Source organism: Dermacentor albipictus, chromosome 1 (genome assembly GCF_038994185.2).
Source record: "Dermacentor albipictus isolate Rhodes 1998 colony chromosome 1, USDA_Dalb.pri_finalv2, whole genome shotgun sequence".
NCBI lineage: Eukaryota > Metazoa > Arthropoda > Arachnida > Ixodida > Ixodidae > Dermacentor > Dermacentor albipictus.
In genome coordinates, this window is record NC_091821.1 from 346454350 (window position 1) to 346475485 (window position 21136).

Here is a 21136-nt window from a genome sequence, read left to right on the forward strand (position 1 = left end):
TTTAACTTTTTTTAAAGTTAAAACGTCCTACGGCTAAGGGAGAACGGGCAAAACAACCAATGCAGCCGAGTCGTTAAGTTCTTGTGCATAAAATCACTGCATCAACATGGTACATATGTAAACATCAATGGTTGGCAATGGCTCCACCTAATCTTTTCGTTGCTGTATTCACACTTTGCGAAAAGTGTTTTCCTGTCGCTATGCAGCTATAACTGTCTCAGAGCGCACAGATGTGATCTGAATGTGCAAAACGTTTCTCGGTGCATATCGCGTTTTGTAGCATCGGTTGTGTTTGCTACCGAACGTCAAGGGATCGACTGGGTCACGTCTCCATGAAGACAGGTGTTCCACTCTCCCAGCGACAAGTCGAAACACCTAACATTCTAAATGTTGCTTAAGTTTTTGAATATTGAGTAACATTCCAGACTTCTTTAACCGGCTTGAACTGACAGCCGGTTACGAAGGATCAAGATGAGTGCCGTCGCTGCAATTCGACTCTACATTGACAAGATGATAGAAGAAAGTGGGCCGGGAATGAAAGTGTTGATGATGGATAAGGAAACCGTAAGCTAACCACGTATTCGAACCGTTTAATCGTTCTTAAACCCCATTATGTTGTAAAGGTCGCAGAAAACTGGTGTGCATGCACGATGCAAGATGACCTACAAGGGGCGTATTGTGTGACTCTCCAAATGGTGATGCCATTAATGCCGGTAATACGCTGTAGCATATTTAGTAATTCTGGTTCTAACTTGCTTACTCAAAGGACAGTAGGAGGCTGTTGCAACCTATATGCTAATTTGTGTTCATAAAAGGCAGCACGCCGGGCTACTTAAGCACGTCTGTTCTGAGAAAAAAAGCATCCTGTATCATTGGCAGTTCAGAGACCGTTCTTGGTTTCTAAATGTATACCTTTTTGTGCCTTTGGCGAAAATATGGAACTTATCTATTCATTACATATAAGAGTAATGCTACTTGCTGAATAATTAGTTTCGTTTATGCACGGCTTGAGCTTGCTTTTCTTGAAAAATATCCGCGGTATACATGTTAAGGTTTGGAGTACTGAAGCAGTGGCACTACAATCAAATTGAGTAGTCAAACAGTAATTGATATCTTTGTGTCAACAGCATCTATATGCTGAAGACATTAAAACCACCGTGCGGTACACATCTGACTCATTACTGTCATTAGTGTGTATGCTCCTGCGGTGTTTTCTTCATGGTACCTTTTAAAAATATAACCAAGACCACCAAATCCTTCATAACAGCAAGTCGATTTGTGATTTTAGAAGTGCCATTAATATGAACACTTGTCATGGACAGCATAGAAACCCATTTACAACACATTGATGATGGCACCTGTCAGAGAGAAATATTTCCATTGCTAAATTTTATAGTAATATTGTTGCTAGAATGTTTCAACTTAGTTAACTAGCACAAAAGGCATGTCTCTGTTTTTATTCAACCGATGACACTATTGTGCATGGGCCAAGAAAGCTACTTGGTAAAACTGAATGGCTTATTTTATTTATGAAAAAAAAATACTGTGGCTCATGCTTTTAGAAGTGCGATATCATGTTTTTATAGTGCTGGCAGAAGCAATGAAATATGGACATGCTAAAATAAACTAGAAAGTACATTTCCCTTTTCACATTTGTCGGCACGTGTGACAGTGGTGCGATTCTCTCACAGCTAGGTGCATAGTTTGGGCATAGAGCCCAAGTACTGTACTCCATTTCATGCATAGCAGGCAACACCATGAAGGCTAGAAAATCTTCTCTAACCCCTCGCATTCACAGACAAAAAATAGTGCATTACGTATGAACGCAAGCTATAGGTATGTATTGTGTAATTCAGTGTAACAGTACATCTGTTACATTTATGTTGCAAGATATAGTGTAATCATCTGCATCTATTTACCACTGAAAGATTAGAGCGAAATATTCCTGGGAACAGTGGCTACAGTGCGCCAAAACGTAGCACGTCGCATATTGGAAGCATTAAGGAATATAAATAATCTGTGATTTGACGTAACCTTATGTCTGCAAGTTGTAGTTATAAATGTAAAGTAGTTTTTACACCGAAGGCATCTCATATAGATCATAACTGCACAGCAAAACATGTGGAGTGAGGCTTCTATGACTGCACTACTTGCACAGCTGATGTAACATTTACTGCTGAGAACAAACTAGAGTACAGCTCCCAGTTACAGCACAATAGCACAATGCGAATTCGACTAATCAAGGATAAAGAGGTATTTTACTTTTCTTACTTTTTGCATTTAATTTTGGCCTAGTAATGTATTATGTCTGGCCCTTGGGTCACTAAACACTACACATCAATAATGTATTCTATACACTATATAAAATTTGTTACAGCTAGGCTCGGACAAATTACATTTGTACAACAATCTCATCTCTCTCTCTCTCTTTCTTTTTTACATATTGCAGTTGTGTTATAAATATAACGGCAGACTGTGCAAGTGGATGGGACACAATAAGGCACCAAATAAAATAGTACAGAACTTCTCGCCCAATCTGCCCTTTGTGTCCTTTTGTACCTTCGCTATTTGCACTCTATGCAATTCTTCAGGGGAACAAACTCGCCCTAGGGAAAATAAAGCCTAAGTGGTTCCTTTTTTTTTAAATTGTGCATGCCCAGCTCATTTGCTTGACTTGTATTTCCTTTGAAGTTGTGTTGCACTAACTTGGTGTCATTACTACAGTTGTAGCCCAGCCCCACATGACTGTATAACTGTTGTGTCTTGGTTTTCTGTAAGTGTTTTTGTTAGCACTTTATACCCCCAACCACAAGGAACAAATTTTCGACCAACTTTTGGCATCGTCGAGAACAATGTGACCTTCGGAGCAACGCTTGTTCAACACCAATGTCTGCCTATGCCAGATCACAGCGCTGACAGCCAAAGGAACCAAAGTGACTAACAAAGCATGCGATGCTGCTAGCAAGGTGACTCAAAGCAGCTAGCAAAGCGCATGACACAAGCTGGCATGGACATTGCAAATTTATCAAAAACTTGTTCCTTGTGGTAGGTCCACATGATGTGTATATACTAACTGTTTTCTGCAGCATTCTTATTGGCAGCCCTATCTGGAAATGAACTGTCATGTGGCAGCATGCTTACTTTTGTTTTATTCTTCTCTGCTATTTTGATTACATAAATTCGCAGAGGGTGCCAGTATTCAAGGAAACACGCGATTGTTATTCAGGGCTTGGTGTCCCATAGCGGCACATGGGCTAGGGCAGACTTTGTTGTGGAAGGTCATAAATTAGTTTGGCCACCTGAAATATCCAATGCCCAGTACACAAAAGCTTTTGCATTTTGCCTGCATTAGGATGCACCTATGGTGGCTGAAAATAAATATTGTGGTAGGTCATCACCGAAATAATATTCCAACGATTACTGCAAAAGTACAATTTGTAATGCAACATGTTGCGTTGTTCTTGTGTTAATAAAGTGTTGCATCAATGTGGTACTAACATTTTATTGAAGAAAGCAAGGGTATAATATGTAGTAATGTATATGTAATTTACCGGGTGATCATTCTTAAGTTTTAGGTACTTTTTTAAAAATTGTCTATCGCAGATAGCATAATTCTAGTCCTTGAGCTGGATTATTCAAAGGAGTGGACATTACTTGCGAGGAAAATCAAAACACAATCAACTAATTAACAAAGTGCTAAATAAATTTTTAATGAATTACTTCATGGCACATATTGCAGTTTACGAATTGTAACTGGCGAGTTCGCAAGGCGTATCCACTTTGAATGAATGATCAGGATGACACAGCTTCGAGATATTCATTGCCAAATGTGTGACTAAATACATGTATGTTCCAATTACTTTTGTGTTGCAATTACCTGCTGTGGTTGCTTAGTGGCTATAGTGCTGGGCTGTTAAGCCCGAGGTCACAGGATTGAACCCTGGCCATGGCGACCGCATTTTGAGTGGGACTAAATGCGAAAACACCTGTGTACTTAGATTTAGGTGCCCATTAAAGGACCCCAGGTGGTCAAAACTCACGGCGCCCCCACTGCGTGTGCCTCATAATCAGAAAGTGGTTCTAGTGCAAAAAACCCCAAATTTAATTTTTTTTTGGTGCTGCACTGCATAAAAATGTTTTTTCTTAAACAAGTAAGTCGAACGGTGCATATTTACTGCAAGTTTAATGGCAGATATCTTAAAACTCGTGCCATCCTCAAAATTTGTTCCACACGGACATGCCTTGCAACCTCACCGGCTACAATTTGTAAACTGCAATATGTGTTGTAAATTGATTAATTAAGACGTAAACTAGTGAATTTTCATTAAGTAGTTGATTATGTGTTTCAATTTCTCGTGCAAGTAATGTCTACCTCTTTGAATAATCCATCTCAAGGACTAGAATTATGCTCTCTGGCACACGTAATTTTTGAAATATTCTTTAAAACTTAGAAATGATCACCCTATAGCCTAGTGTGCAAATCAATTGTTTCCTTTCATCCTGTGCACCAAGATAGATAATGCAGATGTAGTTCTGTGTTGCTGATTATTACACTGTTCGTCTAAATGTAGTACTGTTTATACTGTGAAACATGCATGCTTTGTTTAATCCAAACGATTGCCTTGTTGAATCTTTTCAGACGACTACAGTGAGTGTCGTATATGCTCAGTCAGAAATGCTGCTCAAGGAAGTGTACCTCTTTGAGAGAATTGATGTGTGCGCTGGTACCGAGGCCATGAAGCACATGAAATGCATAGCATTCCTGCGACCAATTCGAGAGAATGTGGAGCTACTTGTCCAGGAACTGAGAAATCCCCGCTACGGTCAATACTATATCTGTGAGTCGATGTGTGTCCCTTCTCCTTCACAGAACAAGCTCTGTTGCGTTGTTTCTCAAGTTAGTGCATGCTCATTACAATGTATGTTACTTATGTAACTGACGCAGTGCATTCTGCAATTTTAATACAGCGTGTGCTGATTTTGCATGAGTGTGACTCAGTAAATATACCTTTTCAAACCACCCCCATTCGCCATGTTTAAAGGTTCTTAAGTTTTGTCTTCAATTTAGAAGAAGATTGCAGTTTCTTTTTTTGTGAACTGCTCAGTCACAATTGATGATGCCAGATAGAAAGAAGGAACCAGGCATCTATAATTGGTGATAAAGGTTCACAGGCCTACCCTTCGTTAAAGAGTGGTGCAGTGACTACCTCAAGGAGTGAAACTGAGCATGGAGGCATGATAGTTAAAGCTAGTTGGTTTGGCTACATAGGTTCTGTTCACCCAAACAGTGGCTCTGCTAGACCCCTACTTTTGATAAGTAGTGTTTACTGGACATTACTGGCATAACAGCTTATTGAGATCATGCCACTATCTTCAAGTATACATTTATTCTGAATGTCTTCATCACATACTTGAAGAGCTGGCTTGAATTTTCTGGCCATAAGCAAGCTCTCTAAACCTGGTGTATTTTTTTGTTAAGGAGCAGCATACAGTTTTGATGTCCGAGGCTGTTATGCTTTATTGGTAATGTTAGCAAATAGTTGCAAGTTTGCTAAGCTCATGATTACTTGGAGATGCTAGCCAGCTTGCCAGTGACATAGATGAACTTTTTACATAATTTTTTTTTTCCCGTAGACCTAATGCTTTCTTTGAAGAGTAAAGTGCACGTTTGCACCAATGACTAGTGCATGCCCAACCAGCGAAAACAGAAATAGGGATCTCTAGAGGAACTAAATGTGTGCCCTGATGTTTCTGATTTGCAGATTTTAGTAACACAGTTAACCGCAGTGACATCAAAGAGCTTGCGGAGGCTGATGACCAAGAGTGCATTCAGGAAGTCAAGGAGTTCTTTGGGGATTATGTGGCCTTGGCACCTCACCTATTTTCATTCAACCTGACTGGCTGCTTTCAGGTATGGGTCTCGGGGTTCGTGCACCTCCTTGAAATCCTGGGAAACCCTTGAGCTTAGAAAATAAAAATTCAGGGATCCTTAAAACACGTTGAAAATAAATGTGCTCCTTGAATTCCCTGAAAATTGGGCTGAAGGACGACTTTTGAACATTCAGTGTAACAAAATTTGCATCGGGGCTATGCAATAGACATTGTATATAGGGAAATGATCCTTGAAATTTTCTTTTCAGTGCTGCTAAATGACGTAATGTGGCATATCCAGATCAACCAGTGACAGGCTTGTTTAAATTGTCATTGCCATCGTGGAGCTAGATGAAGCTAGATGCAACCAAGTCATATCATTATATTTGTTGTTTTGCTAGTTGGTTAATACTGCTGCATTCTCCATTTTCCAACCATCTCTGGCTGCATTTTTGAGCCCTATAGGCTCTATATATGCATGGCAGCACAACTTTCAGCCATTTGGCTTAAATGCGGTGGATATTGTTAGCGAATGTCCGACGCTACTAACCATCATGTTAGAAGGCAATTGAAATCATTGCAATGGAAAAGTAAACTTTGAAAAATTCCACTGAAGAGTTTCAGGTATATTTTCAACTCAGCAGCTGCTCAGCTGCAAGAAATTGCAGCTATGAAGGAGATTTCAGTATTTTTCAATGTATGTGCACCAATTAGGTTTGTTTCTCCCTCCTTGAATTTCGGCCTTCAGCATCCTTGAAATGCTTAAACTGTGCTTGAAGTTTGAGTCGAATGTTCTGTATGAACCCTGGGTAAGGGTCTGCTTCTGATACGACTGTCAGGAGTATTATGCAATGATTATCCTGTGCTTGCTCAGCTGTGGAATAGTACTGCTAGTTCGTTATGATCTCTGCACGAAATTGATTGTCTTATCGAAAAGTACTTGTTTTTTAAACATATGCTTCTATAATGTCTTTTCTGTAAAAAAAATGTTGCTTTCTTTTTGTCTCCAGTCTCTCACCCTGTCGCGCTTACTTTTGCAACATCCCTCATGCAACTGCCTAAATCTATGTACCCATGCATGTAGGGTCAGCGCTGGAGCACGGCTGCCTTTGAAAGGAGCGTTCAGGGTCTGGTGGCACTGCTGCTCAGCCTGCGCAAGGCTCCCGTGGTGCGCTATCAGTGCAACTCGGAGCCAGCACGGCGGCTAGCTGAAGGTGTCTCGGTAAGGCCCATTTTCAGCCAACTGTGCGTTATCTACTAGAATGTCCGAAAGGATGAAAATTGTTGTAGACCATTTGGTGCACATTCTGACATTACAGTGTTTTCAAGCGAAGTAGTTGTCATTACAATCATTACTTCTTTTCCTGTAAAATATACCCGTCTGCAACAGGGCCATTTAAAAAGACTTGTGAATGCTTTGGATTAAGAAGCTCAAACGTCAGGAAGTCTAGACCCACCGCAAGTGTCTGAAGAATTTAATTGTGACATGGTGAAAGCAGCAAGTTCAAGTTAGCTTACTATATGCTGAATTATTTCATCATGTTAGTTTGCAATGTGACATCAATATCTTGAAAAAATCTGCTGTTAATGTTTACTAATACTGATTGTACCAAATACAATAAGTACTAGCGTCTGTTATGTGTGACTACAGGCAATGTGGAGTTGGTATCATTTGCATAGGGGGCCTCATTTATTACTATTATTAATTCTTTATCTTGGCATATGTTAGTTGGTGCACTGTGTGTACAGTTGAACTCTATCACAAGAGCCATACTTTAAATTATAGTTCATTTAGTAGAAGTGAAAGTGATGCAGCTCTAAGAGAATTTTTTAACACTGGCACTGGACCACAAACGTAGATGTATACAAACGTAGATGTATACAAACCTAGCTGTTAGGTTGAAGGGTCCTTCTCTCCCATGTGGAAATGTAGAAAACACGACAAGTGTTGCTAAAAGAATGCCAAAAAAAGCAAACATTCAAATATGAAAAGATACTAGAAACCTCACAAGGAAAAAGATTATACAGTGCACAGGCATTCGTTTCGCTGGGTCATTAGGTAATGATGTTACTGTTCTGGAAGTGATAGAAAATGTGTACAAGTGCAAACAGGATTATGAGAGAAAAAAAATGTGTGATATAAAGAGTTAACAAAAGAAGGGTGACTGGTGTCATCATCATTTATGTTGTGGCATGGGTGGTAGGGGGTGGTAGAGCTCACTTTTGCTTTTCATAATGCTTAGCAGCCATAACAGGGACTTTTCACTTCATACCAGTTTTGTTGTACAGTGAACATATTCATAGGACAAAGTTAAAAGTGCTAAATTATTGGTTGTTACCACGTGATGGCAACAAACAAGGAAGCCAAGTAAAGCGTAAAGAAACTGTTTTTAAAGATTGATTTTTTTTAGATATATACAAATAATGAGGGAAATAAAAGCGGATGAAAAGACAACTTGCTGCATGTGGAAGCCAAACCCATGCCTTCCACATTAGGCGTGCTATGCTCTAGCATTTGAGTGGCCATGAGTTACACTGGCTAACACTCACAGGGCTGGACCTAGTACACATGCACAAACACCCAAAAATGTTCACTGGAGAGTGGCCACCACAGTAGCTCAATGGTAGAGCAATGCACACGTAATGAAGAAGGGGCAGGTTTGGCTCCCACCTTTGGGAAATGGTCATGCCGTTCCCTTTAATTTCTGTTTTCGTTATTTCTAAACTTGAAGTAAAAACAAATGTTAATTTGTCCTGTGCTTTTCTTGAATTCATTGAGTATTGCTTTTATGTGGTCATAGCTAACAAAAATCAAGCCTTTGGTTTTTAATGTTTTTGCTCGATGCGACAATTTGTATTGGTCGTTTGTGGCAACAGCATATGGTATTACATTGAACATTTGCTGCCTACTGGTCGTAAACACATGCACTCTTGAATTTATCTTCATGTAATCAAAGTAAAATGTGAACGGTGACAACACGTTGCGAGTATTTGGAGTAATCACTTGTACACTTCATGGAGTGAGCTGTGCCTTCATGCTCATTCTCTTATATTTTCGTAATTTTGTTTTTCTTTCATCAGAAATAGATCAATGTCATATTGTGGTCAGCATGTTTCAGCCTTTATTTCACCTTCATCTGATCTGCAGCAATGGATGAAAAGAGAAGCCAAGCTCTTCGACTTCAGGAAACCGGAGGTGCCACCTTTGCTGCTAATCTTGGACCGCAGAAGTGACGTAGTGACACCACTCCTAAATCAGGTAAACTGCAGAGTGATTGTGTAATACTGTACATAAGGGTCACAAACTTGTGAAAGAAAACGAATAAAATAATTGGTACAATTTGATTCCTTCATTTTCCCTCACTCCTGTAAAAGGAATTCTGCATAACAGCATAATATTTATGCATAATCAGTGTCTTACTGACCATTCAGCAAAACATCCTAGGCACAAGATTTTTGATTTGTTTTTCTTATTTTAGAATGTATCTTCATTAGGATCTCAAATTCAAGCACTTTGCTTGTTTCATAAAAGCACGCCTACTTCTTGGGATGCTTGTTGGTTTGGCCCAGAAAAAAGACAAAATCTCTGTACCTTTTTCCATTTGGTAGCTTGAAGCAGTTAAGACTGATCATCGCCACATTAAGATTTTACTTTTGAATTTTCATTCACCGAGTGCTTGTGATGTTAGAAATGATGTAAACTGCTTTTAATTAGAAGGTGGGTAGTTACCCAGTCATGTGCTATAGAAAATTTTGTTTTCTTCTGCAGTGGACATATCAGGCAATGGTTCACGAGCTGATAAAAATCCAAAACAACCGAGTCAACCTTTCTCAAGTTCCTGGCATCTCACGAGACCTGCAGGACATGGTGCTGTCGGAAGATAATGACGAGTTCTACAGCAACGTAAGCTTTGCGCAGTGCTTACTATAGGGCAGCACCTGTTGTAATCACGGTTCATTCTTTGTGCAGAACATGTATAAGAACTTTGGTGAGATTGGTTCTAACATCAAGGACCTCATGGAAGAGTTCCAAGCCAAGACAAAAAGTCATGATAAAGTTGAGTCCATAGCTGACATGAAGGTATGTGGCATGCAAAGCTTTCATCAGTTGATAATACTAGAGCTGCAAGTCAGCAGACTTGACATTTTCTGAAATCTTAGTTATTGCTCATTGAGTGACTAAATATTTAGATTATGTTCACTCCTAATGTTGGCATTGCTATGATTTTTTATTTTTTATTAGTGGGAGGCACCTTAAGAAAGCAGGTAGTGATGCAAATAGGCATGTGTTCAGCGTGCACTTAAGCCAGCTTGTAGCCTTTTGTGCGGCAGCCTAGACAAATGAAGACACGCAATGTCTGCACATAACAGCCATGTGGTAATGTCATGGTTTATTACTAGTATAATAATTGTAGCTAACTGAGAGTGGCATTTTATGGGACCAGCTACCTCGAACTTTCACACTGTTGACATATGATATTTGGGTGAAAATGACACAATTTCTGTGATATTGACATCTCAAGAAAGTACCTTGCAACATGTTTATAAAACCATACTTGAAATTGGATTCTTCTTTTATTTTCTTTACCCTTCACTGCATGACAAGTTCAACCACTGGATGACAGCTGTTCGAAAGAGTGGTTTTCGATATTGTAGGAAGAATACAGATATACATGCTTGGCAGGGCATGTAGTTTTGTGTGCTTATTTATGCCCTGATAACTTGATAGATAACTTTAGTGTGTAACAAATGACTAAGGAAATTTTGGTAAAATTCTGTGTAGCTGTAATCACCTAAGGTGAAGCTTGACTGTCTGAGGCACTTCAGCATCGTGTGCAGCCTCAACCGTATTGACTGACTAGGCATAACAGTAGCCCTGCATTGTGATTTCTGAAAAGCTAGTACTATGGAAGAAAAGAAAAGAAAGAAAGAACAGGAAAGGAGTTCATCAAGTTTGTGCTTTCTCCCTTTCTGGACAGGCATTTGTGGAGCACTACCCTCAGTTCAAGAAGATTCAGGGGACGGTGGCCAAACATGTCACATTGGTTGGCGAACTGTCACGCCTAGTCGGTGCCCACAGCCTACTAGAGGTGTCTGAAGTCGAGCAAGAAATCGTGGCCACCAGGGACCACTCAGACCTTCTCAAGGTATGTTCTTAGCAACACCTAATAAATTAATAATTTATATTTTGTATGATAATTGAATGGAAGTTAATATTTATGTTCTACTGGCTTCATGAAACACACTATGGTAAGTGAACTTCAAGGTACCTCGTAAATGTGTCCTCCTTAGTAGGCTTTAGCTTGGTACACTTGTATTACCATTTACGAAATGCTGGTATACCCAAGATGTGTACTGTAGTAGCAGTGTTGATGTCTTTTATGATGGTCACTTTAGGAATGTTTTTTGTGTTGTATAATTGTTTTCATCAAAACTGCCAGAAATGTGTTTGTGAAGGTTACTTTGCTGCCAACAGGCACTGGAACAGTCGGATAGGAAATATTTATTTGTCCCAATTTTTTTTTGTCATGTGGCTTAATGGGGAGTCTGAAGATGTTGCTGCTCGTACTGTTGCTGCTATCTACGTCTTCTGGCGTTTTGTAAACTGTAATACAGTCGACTTACAATAAAGCGATGCTGAAGGTACCGACAAAATTAATGGAATTATGTGACGGGTTGAATTAAACAAGACGCTGAAACAATGTCAAAACATACCGCTCATTCATTTGGCAGCATTTGCCCGATCGTAACACAATACCGAACGAAATGCGCGCTCGCTTTGTATGTGTCCAAAGTAGAAAACTAATGTAGATATGACATTAAAGCTCCTAAACAAATTAGCAATCCAATGCGTGCCTGATTCTTTAGCACGAAAAATAGACAAGGGTCTAATATGTGTTGCGCAGTGGCGACCGGTTTTCTAAAGACAGCTTTGCCGCATTGCAGCCGTGTTATGCAGTAAAGCACGCGACCACTGCAAACTCTTCTGATTTCGTATCCGATAGCACCGCGCAGACTATTTCTATCTCAATTTCCCTAGAAAAAAAGCATGTGATAGAATCAGTTATTTACCCTAATAGGACATTGTGAGCTATCATTATTGCTTGAAAATATTCCTACGGCAAACCAAAAATAGACATTCTCGACGGGAGATTTTTTGACGTGTTTGTTGTTCCCTGAGCGCTGCCAAGATTACTGCCACTAAAGGGGTTGCTATTCGAGTAGCCATGGGAGTCAGGTGTGTGCATGCTGACTGGTCAAGTTCGAATCATCCAGTGAATACCAATCTTCGGATTGAAATAACGAAAGTTTGGGCCCATAGAAGTGCATGGGCACCACCAGCTGGGACCTTCGGTCGGGATCGAATTACCCGAAAGATTAAATTAACTGAAGTCATAATAACAGAAGTCTACTGTAGTACATGCACAGGAGGCTGAAACCCTAACACGTTTAACTTGAGAGAAGTGTACACATAATCTATAGGTGCTATACGCTGGAATGTTAATCTGATCAAAGAACATGGCTTAGCAGAATTCAGCTTATAACGAGTCTACCATGCATTCATTGATTATATATCTGCCCAATGGTCAGATTTTGCAGTGCAGATGAGTACTATTTCTATGCTGTTTTTGATTGCGCTAACTCTGTGTTTCTTCCTACTGCACTTGGATGAAACAGCAAGATGTACAACTCAGTGCACTTTTTTGTGGGTCTGCGTCTCACCCTTCTTCATTTGAAAGGCAGTAATTTCTCAGATGCACCCCTAAAGTTTGACTTCTCTGCATTTTATGTTACAAAATCCCAGTGTGCTGAGATCTGTGTCTGCCATCTTTTCTGGTGTTTTAATTCGTTTCTCTGACTCGATTTCCAATCGTTGTTCATGGTTCCCATTATTCAAGTTGACTATAACAGTTGATGTTGATTTTTTTCTAATTTTCTGCAGCGAGTGCGAAGCTTGATTGGCAGCAGCAAAGTGCGTGACATCGACAGCCTACGGTTGGTCATTCTGTATGCCTTGCACTTTGATAAACATAGCAGCAACGACATCAGTGGCTTAGTGCAGCTCCTCAAGAACAGAGGCATCTCTGAAAATCTATTACGAGTGAGTATCAGAGTCGCTCGCAAAGCTTAGAAATTTTCAAATTAGAAATGGAAAGGTTTATTTTGATGCATACTTTGTTTTACTTTTTGCTGCTGACTGTTTTTCACCGTATCATCACTGTTGACAAGTTATTGCTCTAGTGTATCCAAAATTTTTTTGGTATTTTGCGGTCACGCACAATTTCACAATTGGTGGTTGTTACAGTCAGGAGCGATTTTGTGCATTTAAATGTCACGCAGAAAAAGCACTCAGGTAAATAAACGCTTGGTAAGTGATTGATTACGGAAAATTTACTTACCCCTGAGGCTCTCAACAGTACTTGAGCACTCTGTGGCAGTCCACGAAGCACTCACCTGGGTGGAAGCTAGCATTTACACTGCAAGTCTATAAGGTCTTCATAGTTGTTGTCTTCTATTGTGCTCTGCTTCGAGGATGGTTTTCTGACCATCTGAAGGTGAAATATATTTATTTACAGTGCTAAAATCATCGTCTGGTTCACAGAACTTTTGTGAATTTCATCCGAAAGACGGGCGCGGCGCAAAAATGGCACCATCCTATTGGCACTTCATGCCTTAAACTGTGTGAAAATTTCTTCAAGCATGAAGGAAGGAAAAAAAAAGTGCTGCCCTCATTTGGAGACATAGGAGAGTTTCCAAAAGTTGGCACTGCCAACCAAAATAACCGGCAAAACGCAATCATGCACGCATGTCGGGTGCTTTCTGTTATCTGACTGGAATGGACATTTTCTAGTTAATGTTGTCGCTAATTTTATAGCGCAAGACCCTTGTTTAATCAGATAGTCTGAACGACGTAAATAGCGTTGTACATTATTGAACTATACAAGCACCAGTAACGACTGCTCATGTACCGTGCATTCGGCTCATGTTAAAGAACCCCAGATGGTTCAAATTAATTTGGAGTCCCCCACTACAGCATGCCTCATAATCATATCATGCTGTTGACACATACAAACCCAGAATTAAAATTTTTAATTAGTGAGAACAGAGTTGTAAAAGAAGAAATGGTTGCATAATTTTTTTCAGACGCATGTTAGTTGTGAGAGTTCAGAACTGATGATTCAGGCACGTTATAGTGTTGTGCGCTGCCACATTTCAGCCTAGATGGTGCATCATCAAAACAATGCTGTTCAATGTGATGGGACTCCCCCCCCGCTACCCCCCCCCCTTTTTTTCTTTCCCCAACCCATAATGTGTTACTTATCAGCTGAGCTAATCTGCATGGATTGTGGGGTGGGTTCCCAGTCAAGGCAGAAAAGGGTCCAGCTGTAACTTTTCAACCAGTCTAATGTTTGCCCCATGTCAACGCTGGACAAATACTGCACAGAGTGATGGTGGAGTCAGTGAATTGGTGTGGCCACCCCTATCCTCTTGCCCCTCTACTTCCGAAGCTACTGGCAGCAATACAAGGCAGCATAGTGCTTAATGCAAGAATGCCTTTGAGCTGAGATTTCAGTGGACATTCAAAAGATTGAGGCGTTCAGAATGAATTTAGAACTGGCCGATGTGCCTTGTATAGTTGTTTTGCATGGTAATTACTATACATTATCTATCGTCAGGCCTATATTAATTGATTTTTTGCCATTTGATACTTGCACTGGAGACATTGGGCATCTAGCAAAATTTATTTCATTTGTTTTAATCAGTTATCTATTTTTTCAGATGATACCGGCAGCACTTGATTTTCAGGAACGCAGGCTCCAGCCTAATGATAAGTTCAGTGCTGATAATGTGCGTGCCTTTACAAAGAAAGTCATCAAAGGTCTAAAGGTTAGTTCTTTTACATCTCCTTTAAGTGTGTTTTTCATGCTTGATTATGTTTAGGTCGGTGATCGCTCATGATGAAAAACACTTCTTGTTAGGCTGGGGAAATCGTGCCAGTTTTATGTTGGCTGAAAAGAAAGAGAAAATGATAAATGAAAGGCAAGGAGGTTAACCAGGACTGAATCTTGTTGGCTAGCCTACACTGGGGAAGGGAAAGAGGGAAAGATTAATAGAAGAGAAAGTCCACTGTGGATGTCGCCGATGTGGCAACAGTTTTTTGCTCCCTCTATATCACTTACGATCACTCAGTCCAGATCACAGATGGTCACTCAATCCGGTAACTTTCAAAAATCGCAGCAGTGTTGGGTGAAAGTTATCAAAAGACTTAAAGGGTATAATAGGCATAACTTAACATATGCAGCAGGACTATTGTTTACACACCCTGTTTAAATCTGAACCTTAGCTTGTCATGAGCTATCATCACGTTTCAGCTTGTGATGAACCCGCCTTTTAATGGGTATCTCACCACTTTGTGAATGGCTTGTTGCACGCAAAGTGCATAAAGTGGTGTTTTTTTTTTTCACAACATAGACTGCAATAGACATTTTATCATTATCATTGTCATCACTTTTATTGAGTTGGATTTTCCAAACTACAGATACAGTCAAATCAAAGCACAATGAAGTGCACTTCAACGAAATTTTTGCCACTACGAAGATTTCTTTCACTCCCCATCAGTGCCCAATAGAACATAATGCACCGAAATTCCCTCCCAAACAAACTACTTCACAGGCACATTTTCACTTCAACAAAGTTTTTACAGAGCAGACGTGAGCAAAATTATTTAAACTGTAGCTCATCGAAACCCCTAAAATTGTTTTTTTCATGCCTTGACAAACCATCAACATTGAAAGCATAAAAAAAAGACACGCACGCACGCACGCATGCGCGCGCGTGCACACACACACACACAAACACACACACACACACACACACACACACACACACACACACACACACACACACACACACACACACACACAAAAGAAAACTGGAGCTGCTCGGGCCATGACACAACATAAACAAAACAGAAAGCTGCCATGTTGCGTTGGTGATGGTGATGCAGCGCGCTCTTATGGAGGAGCATCCAAGCTCTGAGGAAATGTTTTGGATCATATTGGTTTGGAAAATGGTGCATGTACAAATAGCATACACGCAATAATCTTATTTTTATAGTATTTCTAATTATTCATCTTCTACAAAGTTTCGTGAAAATGGCTCCAGTGTACAACAGTTACTATATGTAGAAGTTGCCAGGTACTGGGTGAGACAAGGTGTTCAGGCAATGCACGCGTCAAAACGAACGATTGCACACCATTTGGTCATTGTCTCTCGAAGCTGTTGGATCGTCAGCTGAAGCATGTCGCAGCTGACAAAGAAACGCAAGTTTTTGTCGCTAGAAGAGAAGGCTCGAGTTATCTCCCAGGCTGAAGCTTGAAAAAAAAAATCACTCATCCTGTAGAATTTGGAATTCCGGCGAGCTCTTTTTCAACAATATTGAAGAGCAAGGATGCTATAACAAAAGTGCTAACTGCAGGGACGTCAGAGATGCACAAGAAAGTGACTGAGCTGGTGCACGAGACCTTGGACAAGGCAGTTTATACCTGGTTCAAGGAGAGGCGGGCCAAGAAAATTGCCCTTAGCTGCAATATTGTGCGGCAAAAAGTGCTGGATCATGCCTGCATACTAGGAATATATGGCTTTAACGCCAGCGTACGTTGGCTGGACAGATTCAAGTCACACCGCTGCATTGTTGGCAAAGTTTCGTGCGGTTAAGCCGCTTCGGCGGATCGTGACGGTGCCACTGCATGGATGTCAGCCAGCCTCGCAGGCATACTGAAAGACTGCGCACCATTGGATATTTATAATGCCGATAAGACTGGGCTCTTCTACGAGATGCTGCCCACTAGGACCCTGGATTTTAAGGGGCTGTGCTCCCATGGAGGCCAGCACAGTAAGAAGAGAATATCCGTGCTCCTGTCTGCTAATGTGGACGGTTCGGACAGGTGGCCGCTTTTGGTTATCAGAAAAGGTGCCAAACCATGCTGCTTCAAAGGAAATCGGAGCCTTCCCGTGAAGTACGTGGCTAACACTTGGGCATGGATGACCCAGGCTATTTTTGGAGAGTGTGTCGAAGCCTTCAGCCGCAGCATGAGCAGATAAGGCCGAAAGGTCTGTGTACTTTTAGACAATTGTTCATCATAGAAGACACCGAGCTGGAAAATGTGCAGTTAAAGTTTTGCTCACTGAAGTGCACCTCTATCATTCCACCCCTCGACCAAGGGGTCATCCAGAGCATCAAGAGGGCCTGCCGTGAGCTTCTTATTCAAAGGCTGCTTCTGAACACGCAGTTGGGCCTCGAAACAAAAGTGAACCTCTTTATGGCACTCCGAATGATTGCCGCTTCGTGGTGCGCAACAAGAAGCACCGTAATCTGCAACTGCTTCCGCCATGAACGCAGTGAACCTTCCACGCTGAGTTCACTGCGTAGGCTGCCGAGACTCCAGACTCTGCGAACGAAGATAGCAATGGAGAGGGTTGTCGTCTGATGAAGTCACAGACGCAGGGGCAGCCTTGCAGGAAAGTGGAGATATGCCTGCCGATGTACATCCCAACAAGTACATCCAAGCCGACTCGTGCTTGGTGTTGCACAAAGAATTGACAGACCAAGAAACCCTGAAGAGCGTCCGGGAAGACTGTGTTTCGTCGGACGAAGATGAAACAGCCTCGCAACCCGAGTTTGGACCACTGACTACATCGCAGGTCATGGACGTACTTGATACAATCAGGACAACGATGAGGCAATGGCTCTTCAGGCAGCATGCGAGAGTCGCGTTGTGCCATCACTTGGCGAGAAGCTGACCGATTTTTGGAATTAAAGCTTGCTTTTTTCATCAGCGAGTCACGTATCGCCTATGTATTTGATATCATGACAATTTCCGCAACAATGAAATTTTTCGTGTGCCTCGTCAATTTCATTGTAACGGGACTCAACTGTAGTGGCAAGCATTCCATACATTCCAGGGTCATACTATAATTTGCAATGACACCCCAGATAACGAGTCAGAGGTTTCGTGCTGCAAGTGTGAGTGATACCACACCACGGTCAGACCCGACATTGTGGCTTAGTGGCTGGCGTCGCACTGCTAAGCACGAGATGACAAGTTGAGTTCCCGGCCCCGATGGCTACATTTTGATAGAGGTGAAATGCCTAAGCACAGATGTACTGAAATTTAGGTGCACATTAAGTAACCCGAAGTGGTCAAAATCAATCCGCATTTTCTCACCGTGACAAGCCTCATAATCATATTGTGGTTTTGGCACATAAAACCCCGGATTCTAATTCATTAATTTTGACCATGTTCAGCCTCCAGTTGTCTGCACGGCAGCTGTGAAGGACTGCTGCAACTTTACTGCTGTAAGTCAAAACAATGTGCCCCGTTTTACTGAGTTCAAAGAAAAAAATGTGGGTGAATCATGCCTGTAAATAAACATTTATTCATTGCTGTACAAGATTTGCTTTTATGTTTGTGTTTTTAACTATATCACTGAAGCATTTAATGCCAAATAACATGAGCCATTATGGCACTGTGTGAAAAAAAAAGGTAATTAGCCTTGAGCGGTTAATAGTGAAGTTGTGCATGTTTTCATTGCAGCTTCGTGCTCAATCTTTTTAAAACTTTTTGAATATCGTTTACAGGGTGTCGAGAACATCTACACACAGCATGTGCCACTTGTCTATGACATACTAGAAGACTTGATGCGAGGTCGGCTAAGAGACAGTGCTTATCCTCAAGCCTATGCTCCATCGGACAGGTGAGACTAGAGCAACTAACTGTTTAAAAACAATGCCAGCTCAGAACTATAAACCAAAAGTGTGCACTGTAGTGATGTTAGAAATTGTGGAGCCAGTGCTTGTTATGCAGGCCTTTACAAGTGTAGGAACACGCAGAGCTACTGCTGAGTTATACATGCTTGGCATAATTATGAGGGAACAGTTTTTTTTTGCAAGAAAAGTAAAATAGAGGATAAAAGGCTTGCATTAAGCTATGAAAGCCCAGTATGTGATACCTCGTAATGAATAAAAGAATTTACAGCTTTCTTGCAGACTAAGTATACACTGTCAGCGTAGTGTGCTGTACCTTTATACACTCCTAGCTTCACTTCTAGCTCTGTTTTAACAAATTCACACACAAGAAACTATAATGATATTAGAACTTTTTAGCCGAGTGTTGTTCCATGAACATTTCATGTGCCAGGGCAGTGCAAAGAAATTAATTATTTTTGAATTTTTTTTTACAAGTGTGTCTTAGAGTGATGCAAGGGGCTGTGCAGTCAGGTTGGCTGTGAAACGTCACAGAAACTAAGATTCACCACCATGCTCCACTCAATCGGCTCTGCAGTAGAGCGAAGGCAGCATTCTGACTTCAACTGCTGAAATGAGCCTTGTGAGAGCACGCATTAGTGTTCCTGCTCAGTGGCTGTGTGCAAATTGTTAGGATATGCTGGTCTGAGCGGACCATAAATGCGCAGATAAATCTCCCTATTTCCATACTTTAGGGTTTCTTACCTGTTGCACTTTCTTGCTCCTTGTATTATGAGCTTTGTGAAGGTTATTGTCATGAGGCATCAAGTGAGACATGTCTTTTACTTCACAGCAGCAACATTCTGCGCTACCAAGACATAACAGTGTTCATTGCGGGTGGAGTGACTTATGAGGAGTCCCTTTCTGTATACAAGCTCAATGTAGCGAACCCTACAGTTCGCATCATGTTGGGGGGAACTTGTGTCCACAATTTCGCAAGGTAAGGGAGTTTTTAAAAAAGAGCTTTATATGTGATGTTAGTGCAAGCTGTTCTTGATTGAAGTTGCTAATGGAATGTTCATTGGTTTGATGTTTTTAATGCTTTTAATGCAGTAGCTCAACAGCATTCCAATAGCTTGTCAACACACTCACCAGCATTCACTGCTTGTGCTGATGCAAAATAATGTGGGCCAATGCCAGAGGTGGCGTTAGCAACTTCATGGGTAGCTCTGTCTTAATACCATTGCACAATTTGTCCTCGCCCGGGTTTTAGTGCAGTTTGTAAAGTGAGCCAATTCCTAAAGCAGTGCAGTCAAAAACATGGGTGTGCTGATTCTGATACTGTCACATTGCAGTTTCCCAGGTACAATGCGAGGACCTATAAGTTTTCTTAAGAAAGTGTTACGCTGTCATGAGGCATCCTGTGTCACAGTATGGTTTTCTTAAAAGCGTGGTTCATATTGTCATGTGTGACAGCACAAGCAGTGCCGCATTTAACGAGAATTGCAGAGCAGCAAGTCTGGGCATGATCTTCTAGGCATCATCTGTGATTTAACACACAAGCTGTGTGCCCTTAACAAACTGTGCACCCTTATATTGGTTCATCGAGGACTGACAAAAGTAACATGGTGTCATGCACAGAAGTGGAAGTCGTGAAGAGAAAGTGCTGGAGGTTCTCACTCACTAGTAAGCCACACAACCACATGCCTATGGATATAGTGATAATGTGAATGCAGGCATTGGCTTCATCCACTTCATTCCTTCTTTAATATGTTTCCTGTTCACTGGTGGTACCTGTAGTACAAGCACACCCTTGCACAAGCAAGAGAAGGGAGATGAGCTAAAGTTGGCTGGTGTTGCACAAAATTATTTCAAAGTGCTTTTGCCACCACATTCCTACTAGTTTGTGAGTTACTAAGTATGTACAATGCACTCCTTAATACATTTATGACTAGGTTTGATTCACATTAATATGTAGAACCAAAAAAATAAAATTGTTTTGATGTAGTTTTACTGCATACAGACGACTTGCGGTGTTTTTTTATGTTTGCAGTCCTGTTGCAGATCTGAAGTTAACATCATAGAATTCAAGTTTTTGTATGAGGCATGCAGTTTTGAGCATGATTATGATTTTACTGGTTGTATGACCCTTTTTATGTCTCCTCTTAGCTTCCTGGATGAACTTCGAGCTGCATCTAGTGAATACACAAGGTCGGGAAGACGTCTGTAAGATTGACATTCCATGTTTTCAATATGTGCCCTTGTCTGATTGACATTAGTGTTTGCATATCATCAGAAGAAGGACTTGCATTTGGACCTGGAGAGATATCTCGTGTTATTAGGAGGTGGTCTGAAGTGCTGCTGTGAATGTGAAGAAGTGGGATGTGGTGGCATCCTTGGCACTTGTTAAAAGAGGAGTCTTGTTGACACCAACTGCAACTTTGTTAAGCTTGTGTGAATATTGTAAAGTTCTTGCTGCATCTAAATGTGTGGAATTAAACATTGTATGAATAAGAA

General features: G+C 41.0%; 1 protein-coding gene across 3 annotated transcripts; it reads left to right on the forward strand.

The window, feature by feature from the left end:
* Window positions 1-87: 87 nt before the first annotated feature.
* Vps45 (vacuolar protein sorting 45) lies at window positions 88-21136 on the forward strand. Of its 3 annotated transcripts, none has more exons than XM_065451586.1 (13): window positions 88-564; window positions 4640-4838; window positions 5763-5911; window positions 6956-7093; window positions 9020-9130; window positions 9641-9775; window positions 9842-9952; window positions 10851-11018; window positions 12815-12973; window positions 14653-14760; window positions 18515-18630; window positions 19473-19619; window positions 20789-21136. In XM_065451586.1, the coding sequence occupies exons 1-13, from the start codon at window positions 472-474 to the stop codon at window positions 20847-20849; spliced, it is 1695 nt and encodes a 564-aa protein (XP_065307658.1). In that variant the 5' UTR covers window positions 88-471; the 3' UTR covers window positions 20850-21136. The 3 variants fall into 3 exon arrangements, with proteins under 3 accessions (XP_065307658.1, XP_065307719.1, XP_065307782.1); XM_065451647.1 differs by having other exon boundaries at window positions 19476-19619; XM_065451710.1 differs by lacking the exon at window positions 88-564 and adding an exon at window positions 594-713.

Bases quoted from the DNA above. Each gene is read 5' to 3' on its own strand.
- Vps45 (XM_065451586.1), top strand. From the start codon at position 472: ATGAGTGCCGTCGCTGCAATTCGACTCTACATTGACAAGATGATAGAA. The intron at 5,912-6,955 runs GTATGGGTCTCG...CCATGCATGTAG, and splicing joins ACCTGACTGGCTGCTTTCAG to GGTCAGCGCTGGAGCACGGC. The intron at 9,953-10,850 runs GTATGTGGCATG...CTTTCTGGACAG, and splicing joins AGTCCATAGCTGACATGAAG to GCATTTGTGGAGCACTACCC.